This window comes from Triticum aestivum, chromosome 2A (genome assembly GCF_018294505.1).
Source record: "Triticum aestivum cultivar Chinese Spring chromosome 2A, IWGSC CS RefSeq v2.1, whole genome shotgun sequence".
NCBI lineage: Eukaryota > Viridiplantae > Streptophyta > Magnoliopsida > Poales > Poaceae > Triticum > Triticum aestivum.
Window position 1 is genome coordinate 615707809 of NC_057797.1, and position 14515 is coordinate 615722323.

At 43.7% G+C, this 14515-nt stretch overlaps 2 protein-coding genes and 1 pseudogene across 2 annotated transcripts; 2 read left to right on the forward strand and 1 right to left on the reverse strand.

Annotated features, from left to right (window-relative positions):
* The first annotated feature begins 12 nt into the window (after window positions 1-12).
* On the forward strand, window positions 13-6655 carry LOC123189777 (ATP-dependent DNA helicase DDM1-like; annotated as a pseudogene).
* A 130-nt stretch (window positions 6656-6785) lies between these two features.
* On the reverse strand, window positions 6786-7745 carry LOC123189776 (peroxisomal membrane protein 11-4). The gene has a single exon (XM_044602262.1). The coding sequence runs from the start codon at window positions 7572-7574 to the stop codon at window positions 6885-6887; it is 690 nt and encodes a 229-aa protein (XP_044458197.1). The 5' UTR covers window positions 7575-7745; the 3' UTR covers window positions 6786-6884.
* Window positions 7746-10052: 2307 nt separating this feature from the next.
* On the forward strand, window positions 10053-12962 carry LOC123189778 (uncharacterized). The gene is made up of 2 exons (XM_044602264.1): window positions 10053-10302; window positions 11698-12962. Exon 2 carries the CDS (start codon window positions 11722-11724, stop codon window positions 12712-12714), a length of 993 nt encoding a protein of 330 aa, XP_044458199.1. The 5' UTR covers window positions 10053-10302; window positions 11698-11721; the 3' UTR covers window positions 12715-12962.
* The last annotated feature ends 1553 nt before the right edge of the window (window positions 12963-14515 follow it).

A 14515-nucleotide genomic window follows, 5' to 3' on the forward strand; every position in this document is an offset into this window, starting at 1 on the left:
CAGGGGATCCGCAGCGCGGGAACGGCCGGCCCCGGTCCCGCCCCTAGCAGTCGGAGCGGGAGACTGGTCGTGCGGACTGTCCTCGAAGTTGTCAAATAGAGGATTGAGAATAAATCAACTCATCCCAAATATGTTCGAAGCCAGGAATGAGAAAGCCAGTGATTTTGTTGATGCAAGTACATCTCTGCCTGTTAAGCTTGAGGCCAGCTGCGTTGCGGTACTGGTACACCCCATTGTCGAGGTGTTGAAGGCTGAAGAGCAGCCATTGCACTCCACCAATGAGGAGACATCCGATGAGTTCTTGGATGCAAATTCATCTGTACCTATTGACCTCGAGGCCAAGAACAATGATGCATCCTTCATTACAGAGGTGATGACGAAGGAGGAAGAGCAGCTATATGAGGCTCGGCTTAAGGTAGAGGAAGAAGAGGCTAGAAAGAGAGAACAAGCGGCAAGACTTGCTTTAGATCCTAATGCATGCTTTAGCAAGTTGGATGAGCTGCTGACAGAGACACAGCTTTATTCAGAATTTCTACTTGAAAAGATGGCGCAAATAACAGATGTATGAGGTCCCCACTGTGCTGACCTTTTTCTTATCTTCGTATTTATTGCTAGTTTTTTTTTATGATGGTGCCATTACCTGTTGGTTAAGCAGAATTTTCTTGAAGTTAAAGATGAAGAGGGGTCTGTGGAAGACAAGAAGAAAGGATGTGGCAGAAAGAGGAAAGTAAATTCTAAGCCACAATACAATGATGTGAGTGCATACATCATATATTATCCTCTGTTATGTAAATATATGTTCGTTTGTAATCTTTGGCTGTCTTCTACATTATGGAGATGCTTTGTTCGCCATGTACTTTTGCTTATTTGCAGTATTATGTGTAGTCTTGTACTTTCTCAATGGACTTAGGGTTAAAACATATATTGCCACTTGAAGAAAACTATAGAGCATGCCTGTCCTGATCGCTTAATGTTAACTTCCCAAAATTCCTGATTACCTTTTCTAGTAGCAGCATCCTTTCAAGTTACAACATACTAGTTCACAAATCTTAATTTAAGAGCCATTTTAAATTTGCTGTAATACAGGCTCAGCTGCCTTCATAGGTAAGAGTTAAGGCATTCCAACATTCCATGACCAATGTTACTTTGAATTGTTTGGACTTGTTGATTGTCATCTGAATCTAATAGGCCCATAATGGTGAACATTTATATTCAGTATTTAAGTGGGGACTGGTCATCATTCTAAAGTGGATAACCTGATATATCATTTAAGGGATCTGAATATATGAGAAAGTATGAGAAATAGTTGTCATTTATGTATCATAATTGTGTGTTGACAACAACTTGCTACTTCTAAGTACCAATAAAGTAAAATGTTGTTCAGAAGAAGGCTAAGACAGCAGTGGCTGCAATGCTCACAAGATCGCGCGAAGATCGTTCTGCTTATGATGACACTCTCACAGAAGAAGAAAGATGGGAAAAAGAGCAAGCCAACCTTGTACCATTAATGACTGGTGGACAGTTGAAATCTTACCAGATAAAGGGTGTGAAGGGGCTAATATCACTGTGGCAGAATGGGCTAAATGGGATACTAGCTGATCAAATGGGCCTTGGGAAAACAATCCAGACAATTGGATTTCTTACCCATCTTAAAGGGAATGGTATGCACGGTCCTTACATGATAATTGCTCCTCTTTCCACCCTCTCAAACTGGGTGAATGAAATCTCAAGGTAAAGTATCCAAAGTTTTTTTGCACTGTCTTTAAGTGCTGTCTTATGTGAATATACTTGATTTAGGTTTGTTCCATCTCTTACTGGGCTGATTTACCATGGGGATAAAGTGGCTCGGCAGAGATAAGGAGAAAATTCAGGCCCAAAACTGTTGGCCCTGATTTCCCGATAATAATTACTTCATATGAGATGGCCATGTCAGATGCAAAATATCTTGCTCGTTATAAGTGGAAATATGTTGTTGTGGATGAGGTGATGAAAAAACACATGCTATTGAGAAAAAAAAGTTCTACATGATGAAGCCATATATGGTTCTCTCCCTTTTTCTATTCCTTATTAACATGCCTCCGTACTTCTTGCAGGGACATCGGTTGAAAAATTCTAAATGTAAATTATTGAGAAAGTTAAAGCGCATACCAATGGCCAATAAACTCCTTTTGACTGGGACACCTCTTCAGAATAACCTGGCAGAGTTGTGGTCATTGTTGAATTTCATTTTGCCTGATATATTCTCGTCCCATCAGGAATTTGAGTCATGGTATGATTCGCTGAGCTTACACATGCACTACTGGCTGCCCTTTGCCTTGGGTACTTTTTTTTAGCAGGAACCTTGGGTAATTTCTGTATATGTCATTTTGTTGCAGTCTCCATATCCTGGCAGCAGTTCCTGTGTTCATCAGTTGCTATCCCCTAGGTTTTTTTTTTCCTGTATTGATTGTAGTAATGAGTAATTATAAGTGACCTGAACATTCCAATGTAGCAGTGTCTAGCTTTGAAAATGTTTGGCTCTGCCATTGGCTGGATGCCTAGATGTTGTATTGATATGAATGTGTATGAATCCAATAGCACATATATGTTGTTCTTTTAGCCAACATTTTTCAGGATTTACTATAAAGTGATTGACATTTGGTATTTAAGTGTGTATTTTGGTTAAACGATACAACCAAATCTAATAAATTTGATCAGTTGTGAATCGTATAAAAGAAAAAATATTAAACAGTCGCAACATCAGTTCCCAAGCATAAATTATCTGGTATGATTGTAGCAACTCCACTATTCAATGCAACTGTAGAGACATATTTTTTTTCCAAGTAACCTGACAGGGGCGAAGGGGAGCCTTGGCGCAGCAGTAAAGCTGTTGCCTTGTGACCATTAGGTCACGGGTTCGAGTCCTGGAAACAGCCTCTTGCAGAAATGTAGGGAAAGGCTGCGTACTATAGACCCAAAGTGGTCGGACCCTTCCCCGGACCCTGCGCAAGCGGGAGCTGCGTGCACCGGGCTGCCCTTTTTAACCTGGCAGGGGCGCTGCATTAACAATAATAATATAGAAATAGCTAGTTACAACGATACCCTGTTGTATGGGTACATGGCAGAACAATTACAACCCACATTGACAGACTCCCAAAATGGGGAACTACTATTTGCCACAGGGGGCACTGCCAGGACTTTATGGTAGATGTCCACATGCGCCAGAGTAGCCACCTCCCTGTTTGTTAGCCGCTTATGTTATAACATTTCCTCTTCCCAGTATATGTTGTGTACTGATATGCCATGTCTGCCAATTTAATAAATATTAGCAGAACTTTATGTTGTACCTTTTCTTATTCATTATGTTGTCTGTTGTTAAACTTGTTATGTTATTGTTTACTGAAATGCATGCTATGAATAAGTAATATTGGAAGTAAGTAGATGGATTTTAATACCTTCACATTGGGAGTTTTTGTTATAAAGATAGTGGAGTTCCTCCATTCCATAATTCGTGTCAAGGAGTACTATTTAAACATTCAATGAATATATTTGGTTTATTTTGCCTCCATTCGTCTGACAAAAATCTTTTTAAAGGTTTGATTTTTCTGGGAAAGGAGACGAGGAGCAGCAGGAAGAAGCTGATGAGAAGAAAAGAGTTCTTGTTATTTCAAAGCTTCATGCCATTTTGTGTCCATTCCTTTTAAGACGGATGAAGATGGATGTGGAGCAGATGCTTCCACGGAAGAAAGAGATAATCATTTATGCTAACATGACTGCACATCAGAAGCAAATCCAGACTCACTTGATTGAAAAAACATTTGACAACTACTTGCTTGAGAGCACAGACATAGGTATGCATATGTAAGCTCGTGCATCTTTTCCTGCACATTCACGGTCCAATCTGTGTATAAGTAAACAATTAATTCTTATATGACAAGCTTTTCCTATATTGCATTGTTGCGGAGACCTGGCCTGAAGATGAAGCTAAATAACCTAATGATTCAGCTGAGGAAGAACTGTGCCCATCCTGATCTTTTCAATGCTGCATTTGACTCAACAAGTGCGTCCCATAATCCTATTGAACATGTTCTATTTGTGTTGCCCTCTATGGTTCTGTTTGCTAATTTTTTGTACATTGTTGTTCATTTGTTTGTCTGCAGGCCTTTATCCACCTACCGATAAGCTTCTGGAACAATGTGGTAAATTTCAGCTGTTGGACAGGTTACTGGAATCCCTACTCAAACAAAAGCACAAGGTTTATGGTTCTCCTTTACATTTCTTTGTACCTTAGCTTTACTCTGCATTCATGCACATGCTAGCACATTTTTCATGAATTATATCCTAATTCAATTGATATGTTTGTAGGTTCTAATATTTTCACAGTGGACAAAAGTTTTGGATATAATTGAATATTATTTGTATATGAAAGGCCTGAATATTTGCCGAATTGATGGTAGTGTTAAATTGGAAGACAGGATGAGACAGGTAATGTGGTAGTCTGCCGATTTCTTACCAGTTTACTAGATAGCATCTACATCTTGAAGAATTGCACTTCTGTATTAATGTATGTGCATATGCACATACCTTAATTTCCTAAGTGAGCACATGAGCAATTTAGCATCGAGCTCAATAACACATGTTCAGTTATTATTTTATACGAGCATTCTGAGCTATACATGTTAAATTTTACAATCTTAGAACACCTGAATGTTGTAATTTAACATCCCACAGCAGGGGATTCTCATATCCAACCAGCATATTAGTTTAACATACATGTTTAGCAAATGTGTGGTAGCTTAAACACGATTCCAAAACATACATCTGAGTTGGTTCCCAGGTACTGTCATTTTGCTTGGCTGGTTCCTGAGTTTTCTTCCTGTAAATTGGGCATAACTTGTTACAACGTGAATTAGTTATCTCGCTGAAAGGAAAAAGCTCCGACTGAATTGGCAGCTAATTGCTACGGACTGGATGAAGTTGCACATCCTTCTCCAATCCGATTCAGCAAATGTGTTAGCTTGGACATGATTGAAAAACACACTCACCCGAGTAGGCTCACGACCATTGAGCCTGCATCTGCATGGTGCCTGAATTTATTTAGAGAACTGTAAATAGGGCAAAATCAGCTAGAATCGAACATGTTAAAAATACATGGATTAACTATCTCATTTAGAGGGAAAAAGACTCACTTAATCGGCAGCTAATCATTACCAAAACTGGATGGAGTTGAATATCCCACTACAAACTGGTTAGGTCTCAAACTGTCGGGGACAGCAAACTGACGGTTCAATGGTTTATGGACCCTGGGCTTGAATGCACATGACTGTTTGTTATTGAAGAACCAGTATTCTAACCCACAAATGTTCTTTATATTGATTTTATTGTTACATGCCAATATTTCTCTGTTTGATGATTTAATGGCTTTCTATGGGTTTTATTTGGTACTGTTTTTTCTGTGGCAGATAGCAGAGTTTAATGACTTGAACAGCAGTATGAATGTCTTTATTCTAAGCACACGTGCTGGTGGGCTTGGCATCAATCTTGCTTCTGCTGATACATGTATCCTGTATGACAGTGACTGGGTAATTTCCTATCTATCTCGAGAGTTTGTAGTGTAATATTCGATATAGGCATGCATACAAAAGTAACAGTCGTTAAAGTTTACACTCTCCCTGCACATGCCATCTCCCTGTTTGGATATTCATTTTTTTTTCGTATGGGATGTTTTGTTTGTAGCTGTGCTCCTTGGTGAAAAACTGAAAATGCCTGCCTTTCAGTTATCTTTCATAGCTGTGATACGCTGAAGATTTGCTTCATTCTGCAGAATCCTCAGATGGATTTGCAGGCCATGGATCGATGCCACCGGATTGGTCAAACACGCCCATTGCATGTTTATCGGTTGGCAACAGCCAACTCTGTTGAGGTATGGATGGACGACCTTCAGACTCTTGCTAGGCTATATTCCGTGGCATCGCTCCTCACCTCCTTATTGTCGCAGGGACGTATTATCAAGAGAGCTTTTGGAAAGCTGAAGCTGGAGCACGTTGTGATTGGGAAGGGACAGTTTGAACAGAATAGCGCGAAGCCTAACGTCTTAGATGTAAAGATTTTCGCCTCGAGTGTAGATTGTGTTTTAGTCTACTGCGTAAATTGTTTATTCGGAAAGGAAACACTAAAAGTAGAAAAACAGAAGCAAAGCAACTGGGAATGATCACTGATTTGTTCTGCTACGTTGTTGATAAATACAGGAGGAGGAGCTGCTTGCGCTGCTGAGGGACGAGCAGGACGAGGAAGACAGGATGATCCAGACCGACATCAGCGACGAGGACCTTCTGAAGGTGATGGACCGGAGCGACCTCACCGGCCCGCCTGCCGCCGCCGATGCCACCCCTCTTATCCCCCTGAAAGGGCCTGGCTGGGAGGTCGTGATGGCCTCCAAGAGCGGTGGCGGCGTGCTCTCGGCGCTCACCAGCTGAGCCCTGCCCCGGCCTAGCAGTGACGGCGCCCTCGGCATTTCGGGTGATTCGGCTTGGTCACCGCTAACTAGCTGATGTTTGGCGAAACACTATCCGCCGAAGTAATTATTGACCTCATGGCATATGTGATACAGGATGTGGTAACCTATCTCGAAAAGAATCCAAAAGTAAGTAATTATTGACTGGGCGTTGCACCCGTAGATTAGGTGCTCTAAGTAACTTGAGCTCGCACCTTCTTCCCCATTTGCTTTGGGTCAGCATTCAGCAGGCTATGTAAGACTGTTATGGTAGTCTATGCTGAAGGAGGTTGGAAGTGTGCTGCCAGAACTCTGCCATATAACAGTCTCGTAATAGGAGAAAATAATTACCGCGGTAAGCGTACATTCTTTACATACATCTTGCCGGTCGGAACGCCTATCCGATCCGACCTCACGACGGCCAGTTCCTGTACCAGCCAGCCCAGGCGGAGACGAGGCCGCTGACCCCCAGCGTGACGGCGTGGTTGCAGAACGGGTTGGGCTCGATGTCCGCGACGCCGATGACCAGGTCCGCCAGGTTCGCCGCCGTCCCCATCAGCCGCATCACCCGGTCCGCCCGGATCATCCTCACCTCGCCCTCCTTCTCCTTCCCCTCGCCACCGCCTTCCCCGCGCAGCAGCGCCCTCTCCCGCCTGATCCCGCGCCTGATCACGATGAAGTCCATGGCGATGAAGAAGACGTAGCCGACGCACTCGCCGAAGGCCGACACGAAGCTCGCGCGGCGCGCCAGCCAGGGCTCCAGCACGCCCACGCGGGACAGCCACGTGAAGTGGTCGAAGAAGAAGTAGACCATCTCGCCGGCGTTGGCCAGCACCGCCAGCGCGCCGAACTCCCCCGGGGACCGCCGCAGCGCGTTGAAGCCCGTCAGGGAGCGGCCTGACCGGAACACCTTGCGGCTCAGCCCGGCCGCCGTCTCCCAGCTCTTGGCGCGCCCGGCCAGCCCCGGGTGCGACGTCTCCGCCGCCCAGTGCGCCAGCTTGGACACGTACTGGTACGTCTTCACCAGCTTGTCCACGCCGTCGCGCTTCGCCAGGAACACCACCAGCTTGTCCAGCGTGTCGCCGGCGCCGCCGCCGCTCATGGCGGCCGGTCGATCGGTCTGGTTGGGTTGGGTTGGGTTGGGTTGGGGAGCTCTGCGGGGTCAGGGGAGGCGCGCGCGCGTGTGCATGGAAGGTGGAGTGTGGGAAATGGACGCGATGGGTAGATGTGTGTGGCTGGGTGGGGATAAAGGGCCGTGGCGGGCACTTGGCTGGGATGCGTTTGTCGTCTGCGCCATGGGTGAGTGATTTTCTGGAGGTGGCGATCGAGGATGGATTGAGAGGGCGAGGAGGAAACAAACATTTTTGTTTGCTTGCTTGATCGGTTCATTACTTTACTTTTTCTTTATGCATTTTTGTGGCTAGGTTCTGCTTTATCTTTATTCCGTCGGCCACCAGCGTAGCATATTTTGCCTTCCGACGGTAGCATTGGTATCGAAAATATTAATATCAGATTTGCTGGATATTAGTGGCATGGATTTCGAAGTTGGGCCATTTGATTCGGTGGAGAAGGAAGCCGGCCGTTGGACATTGGCGGCGGCCGGTGGAGGCGAGTCCGAAGATTGATGGTTCGGGATGGGGGTGCAGGCTCGTCGGAAAATTCAGATGGTTGGCCGATTTAGAGAGATGGTCGAGGGCGACGAAAAGCATGACAGTGGGGGAGGGCGAGGCGGCCAGGCGGTCACGGGCGACAGAGGCAGTCGGTTCGGCCGGCGATCGTGGGCGGTTCAAATCGAGATCATGGGAAATACGATGAACGATACTTTTCAGGAGTTAGAGGGAGATCTCACCGTTTCTTTACATCCAACGGTTGGGACGGATCGACTGACCAAAATAAAATCCAGTCTACTAACCCCTAGCATGCCCCTATAAATATTGGCCTTTTAGCGACCTATACATTATATTGATTAAATGGAAAAACACACTAACTACAAAGGTACATCGAACCTCCTTGATGTCATTCGCCCCACCTTTTTCTGGACGAACGAGAAAACTTGTACCGGGTCAAAATGTCTTATCATTTAGAAAAATGTTTACAAACCTGAAAATTTTCTTGCTTATAAAATTTGTTTATCCAAATGGATGAGCGAGTAAACTTGCACCGGGTCAAATTGATAGTCTAGGTATAAAAAAATGATTATCCAAAACAACAACCTACTTATGAAATTTGCTTGTAAACTTCTTCAGTGGCCTGATATTCCTTGGGTTCATTGGTAGTACTTCAATATTTGTAGGGTTCACTGTTACAACTATAAATATCTTCTTGAAATTGAAGGTAAACCCATTTCTCTCCAAGAAAAACAGTGAACCAATCAGTTATCCTCACAAACGAGCATTTCCTTTGTTCTCACAAACAACATTCAACTTCTTTTATTAGATTCTAGGCTACTAAGCCCACCTACAAAAAAATATTTCCCAACCTATTCCCATAATGAACTAAGCGTAGTTTACATGGTTAGCTTCTTTGTGGTGGAACCAGCCCACCACAAAATTGATGCTTCAAAATGTTTTTCATGTTGCTCCAAAATTGATGGACAATAAGATCGATGCTCCAAAAAAATCATTTTTTGCCAAGTCTTCTACAATTGTCGTTCCATTATAGAACTTTACAAGGAATCAAAACATTTGTCAATGTTTGCTAAAAAACCAGTTTTTTTTAAGTTTTATTCACTTATTGTTTACCCAAGCTCACATGAGCTCGAGCTCATACTAACCGCATCCCTGAGAGACCAAGATTTCACATGGCTCCTCCGTTCGGACACTATTATAACACACAAAAGAAGGGCCAAAGCACGAGAATTCCAATTTTTCTCTTGGGAGCATATACTTTGGTCTGCGAAAAATGTTTTTTGCAAACGAAAAAAAAGAGATGTGTTCACTATCACATCCTAATGCTACCTGAAATTTTTCAGTGAAAAATCTTAAGCATTTTGACCTGTGAGAAAAAACAAATCAAACTCAAAATGTTACCTCCAAATATTACATTGAACTTTTTTTTCCATCGACAAAGCACTCCTATCCCGTTTTGCATGAAAAATTTCAAGCATGCTTATTAGAGTAACATGAACATCCACACAAAAAATAAGTATTTTTTTACTATTTATTTTGAATTTTAAATTTTTGAGAGATTTTATTTTGAATTTACCTTTTAGTCTTTTAGGGGTTTTAGTCTATTTATTTTGAATTTACTGTTCATCCAGGAGCAGATTTTTTTTGAGTAATCTCGCCACTTTATTGATTAACATGAATGTTCATGGGTACAATACGTTGGTCATAAGGATTGACCAACCATACATGTCTACCTGACTGAAGATTACAAACATGTTTGACAAGATTGTGAGCCTTGAAATTAAAGTTTCTACGCTCATGAACAAAAGAAACAGAATTGAAGTTGTTTCTACGTTCCAAAATTTTCTGGATGATAGCTGAGTGCGGTCTTCCTGTCCCTTGGTTTATGCCGTTCATCACTCCTTGGCAATCCGATGCTGAAGATATCTAGCAAGTGCCAACGCCTCCCTGCATGCGTAAGTTTCCAAGATCGTCGGACCAAAAACCCCGTGGTAAACCACCGCCGATGACCCAGAGCCAAAACGGCACTCTCATTTCCATACTTCGGCCCACCGTGCTTATTGTTGCGTATTGGGCCGGGTTGCCCCTTCCACACCGCTCAAGCCGTGCGTCCGCCTCTGGGGAGAAGAACTGCTCGGAGGCTTCCTCACCTCGGAGGAGCTCCGGCCGGCGAGAAGGGAGCGCCGAGGGAAATCCAATCAGGTTAGCCGTCCCCTTTCTTCCGTCCATCACGTTACCTATAAGAACTAGCCCCGAACAGCAGGTCCCAGCAAGGTAGCAGCGCTCGGGCGAAATCTGCGGATCTGACCAGATTCGAGGCTTTGGGAATGTTTAGAAGCGCTCTCGGTGTCTCCGACGCCTGCGTTCAGCACTAAGTTTTGAGAAAGGAAACGCGGGGGCGGGGGGTGGGGGTGGTTACTTCATAGCTGTATGCCCTTGTGATTTGTGGGGTTCGGTCGCTGAAGGATCAAAGCGTCGAGCTGTCGAGTACTAGCGCATGTTTTAAAGGTGTAGGTTTTGCCATCAGGCATAGCTAGATGCACATACTGTGTAGTCAACAGATATGGGGATTTTGTTTCTGTTAATACAGAGCTTGTTCGTAGTTATGCAAAATGACACACACTCAAAGTACAGGTTATCCTTAAGTTTCTGGTGTTGTTTAGTACCGTTGCTGCACAGATGTGGTGAATAGCTTGGGAACCCCAGTAACCTTTCCGACAGATTGTGTCCGCTGGGGAGAAGAACTAGCAGTTTAGGTCTGTGTAAAGTAGCATCTTTATATCTCCTGGATCATTGGATTCAGGCCTAAATAGTTACCGCTGTCTTGAATCTTATGCAATTTAAGCGGGGGACTTTGTATGTCTGGTTTTATAGCTCATACATACTCTGTAATTTTTGCTGTATTTACAACATGTTAAAATCTCACGTGTGCTAGATAATTCTTGCAATTTTTAAGTTTATTCCTAAGTGCTTAGGTATTTATCTTTTGGCTTCCGTCTTGTACCTTGTTAAACTTTAGGTTTGGTAGTAACTTGTCTTTAATGAGGTGCAGTCGAGTTCCATTTTTTGGTCCTATGTTTTACCATGTTTCCTGTCTCGGAAGTCAAAAGTATGCTTCCAGTTACAAGTTAACTATTACTCCCGCCATCCCATGATATAAGACGTTTTTGCAAGCTAAAACAACAAGAAGTGCTGAAGCTGGAGTTCTTTACTCAAAAATCTGTTGAATAAGAAGTATCTAAAAACAGTAACTGCAATCATGGATTTCATTGAATATTTGATCTGCCTGTGGATACTGCAATTAGTCGTTGTGACATTACCTTTTCTTGTACGCTCTCCTTTCATAACATGGACTGATAATCTTTGGTTCAGTACCATCTATTAAAAATGGTTGAGTGACATGCCAAGACATAAAGGGCAAGCGTCTAAGCTAACTACTAGATCTAAGTGTTGAGTTTGTTTTACTGTTGTCAACCTGACATCAAGCTGTATTGCATTTCATTGTTAGCCTGTGTTTGAGTTTATCTTAATTGCTAGATACCTCGCCACGGTCCATACATTGGAGGCACTAATTTGTTTCACTTTAATTCTTTGCAGCGTTGGAATTTGGCATCCTGTACCATGGCTTCTTTGCTCTGTTCACAGATAAAACTAAACAGAGCATATGTTAGGAGGCAGGTTCATGAGAATAGACTTACGAGATTGCCTAAGTCTCTTCATTGGAGCCCCTTGCAGTCAGGCCATTTTAAGAACATTGCATTGCGTTGCACTAAGAATTTGCCTTGGGAGGCCTCTCTACCATATGCCTCCACAGAGGACGATGCCAGCATTATCATGGGAACAAATGTTGTCGAAGCTATTGATACAGAAGAAGCTCCAGAGATTCCAATCCTCCAGAGTGACCAGGATGTTGTGGACGTGAGGAATGAACCTTCTAAGCAGCCAGCAACATTTAAGCTGCCAATGTGGCTGTTAGGGCCTTCAGTTCTGTTGGTTACCGGTATAGTTCCAACTTTGTGGCTGCCATTGCCTTCAGTGTTCCTTGGCCCTAACATCGCGGGCCTTCTATCCCTAGTGGGACTCGACTGCATCTTTAACATGGGAGCAATGCTGTTTTTCCTTATGGCCGACGCGTGCGGGCGTCCAGAGAACAATTCGTTCGACCTGACAAGGCAGATCCCAACTACTTACAGGTCTTGGAATCTGGTTGCCAGCATATTAGGCTTTGTTGCTCCTTTTGCCCTGCTTTTTGCGTCTCATCGGGGAGCTCTGCAGCCACATCTGCCATTCATTCCGTTCTTGGTGCTGCTTGGGCCATACCTGTTACTCCTTTCGGTGCAGATGCTGACTGAGACGCTTACATGGCACTGGAGATCGCCGGTCTGGTTGGTGGCCCCCGTCGTTTATGAGGGCTACCGGGTGCTACAGCTGATGAGGGGCCTGCAGCTGGCCAGCGAGATCGCTGCGCCGGGGTGGATGGTGCAGAGCCTTCGTGGCTTGGTGACCTGGTGGGTGCTGGTCCTTGGGATTCAGTTGATGCGCGTTGCCTGGTTTGCTGGGGTCAGTTCCGCGAGCGATCCGAGCTACGGATCGAGCGATGATGTGAACAGGTAGGTTTCTTCAAGCTGCTGTGCTTCTGCTGCTCACTGCACGATAGAATGGGTGACATGTTAGTTCTGGTGCATCTGTATTTGCCAGACGTAGTGGACGTAGAATAAAAAAGGGTTTTGACTGATAGAAACTTTGAATCGTGCAACTGCTTTGGTATACAGATAAAGTGAAAATTGTACATTGCCTTGATGCTGAACTTGGTATGAGTGTGTAAGAAATACTTTACTTGAATATAGAAGATATATATACAAGCTGTTGCCAGTGTGGGTGTTGCTCCATTTCCTCGGAAGATCTGCGCCTCACGGAGGCTTGTTGCCATGTGAGAAGGATATGGTATCCTTCCTTCATTCACATGTTGTGCACTGCCAGGTGAGTTCTTTTGGTGGGTTCAGGATTGTGGGAGAATCTGGAGGAGGTTTGATTCTCAAGATTCCGACGGAATCGGCCAAAAGAACTAGGCCGACATTCGTGTGCAGGATATTAAAGAAATCTCAACTGGTTGGGTGTGTCATTTGTGATGGCAACCAAGCGAAGAAAAAACAAGTTATGTCTTTCTCAGATAGTCCTCTTGATCCAGATCAAGCAGCACATATCACGCAAAGTTGCAAAGCACCCGACCTAACCCTGTGTTGTGAGATGCGTACGGTTCGCCTACTCTGTTGAAGTTCAGAGAGCAGCTGTCCAAATGTCAAAAGGAATCAGCGAAAATCTAGGCTTGTCAAGCACACGACAAGCCAAGCGACGCGGCTTGCGACCTAATGAGTTGATTCAACGCTGCTGGCGTGTGTCGTGCGTCTGGGTTCGATTGTGTAGGCACCGCACAACTAAGATATTAGAAATTCACCGCAGAAAAATAAAATTCAGAAATGCAATTGAAGTTGCATATTTAACTATTTTTGAAATGTAGATCCGGACCTATGTGGAGTTCAAGACACTTTTTACGTGTCTAACAGACAATCTGCCATTGCAAATGCTAGAGCATCTTGGGCAGATGATGTAAAAGTTGGTGGGAATGATTTTAAGGATCTGCATTTGTGTTGTGTTTAAAAAAAATTGAATGGTTTTATGGCAGAAGAGAGAAGGTTATTTGGCATCCGAAAAATTCTACTGTAACAGATGATGCAAAACCGGCGCCCTGCAAATTTGGCTTTATTCAACTACCAAACATTTTGAGCATGCTCAACATAATAAGTCCAAAGCAAGTAATATCAAACACATGCCAAATTAATCCACAACAAATAGAACACAATTAGTACTTAATCACTACATAGTTCATCAATACACAAGTTCAAATTCAACACACTTGTTCATCAAACATCACATACAGTTCAACACACATGACATGAACACATAGAGGTAGAATTAGTGGTCGTGTTCCCATTCCACGTCTATCACGCCTAAATGAGATCTCCTTTAAGATCTTTGAGAGTATCTGTATCTTGAATGTCATAGTGAACTTGAAGAAATTGTCAGATGCGGTCTTTCTTTCTACGTGGTTGCACCGGCTTCCCCATCAATTCATAGAAGGAGTAATCCAATTGTTTCACATGCTCATGCTCAATTGCCATGTTGTGCATGGCCACATCCTCCTAGTGATGTACCAAAGGATTTATTGATCCCAAGATCCAACTGGTCCTCCACAAATTGGACTTGCAAAATTTCAAATGACATATCCACATGTTTCCTAGCAGCTGCTTGAGCATTATGGAATTGAATTTTTTTCTTACTTTGGGGGCTTAAATAAATTTTTGCAAAGGTTGCACCCTTTGGATATATCCCATCCGCTAGGTAGTATCCCATGTTG

What these genes read in the sequence shown, in the direction of transcription:
- LOC123189776 (XM_044602262.1), bottom strand. Translation starts at nt 7,574, where the DNA reads ATGAGCGGCGGCGGCGCCGGCGACACGCTGGACAAGCTGGTGGTGTTC.
- LOC123189778 (XM_044602264.1), top strand. Translation starts at nt 11,722, where the DNA reads ATGGCTTCTTTGCTCTGTTCACAGATAAAACTAAACAGAGCATATGTT.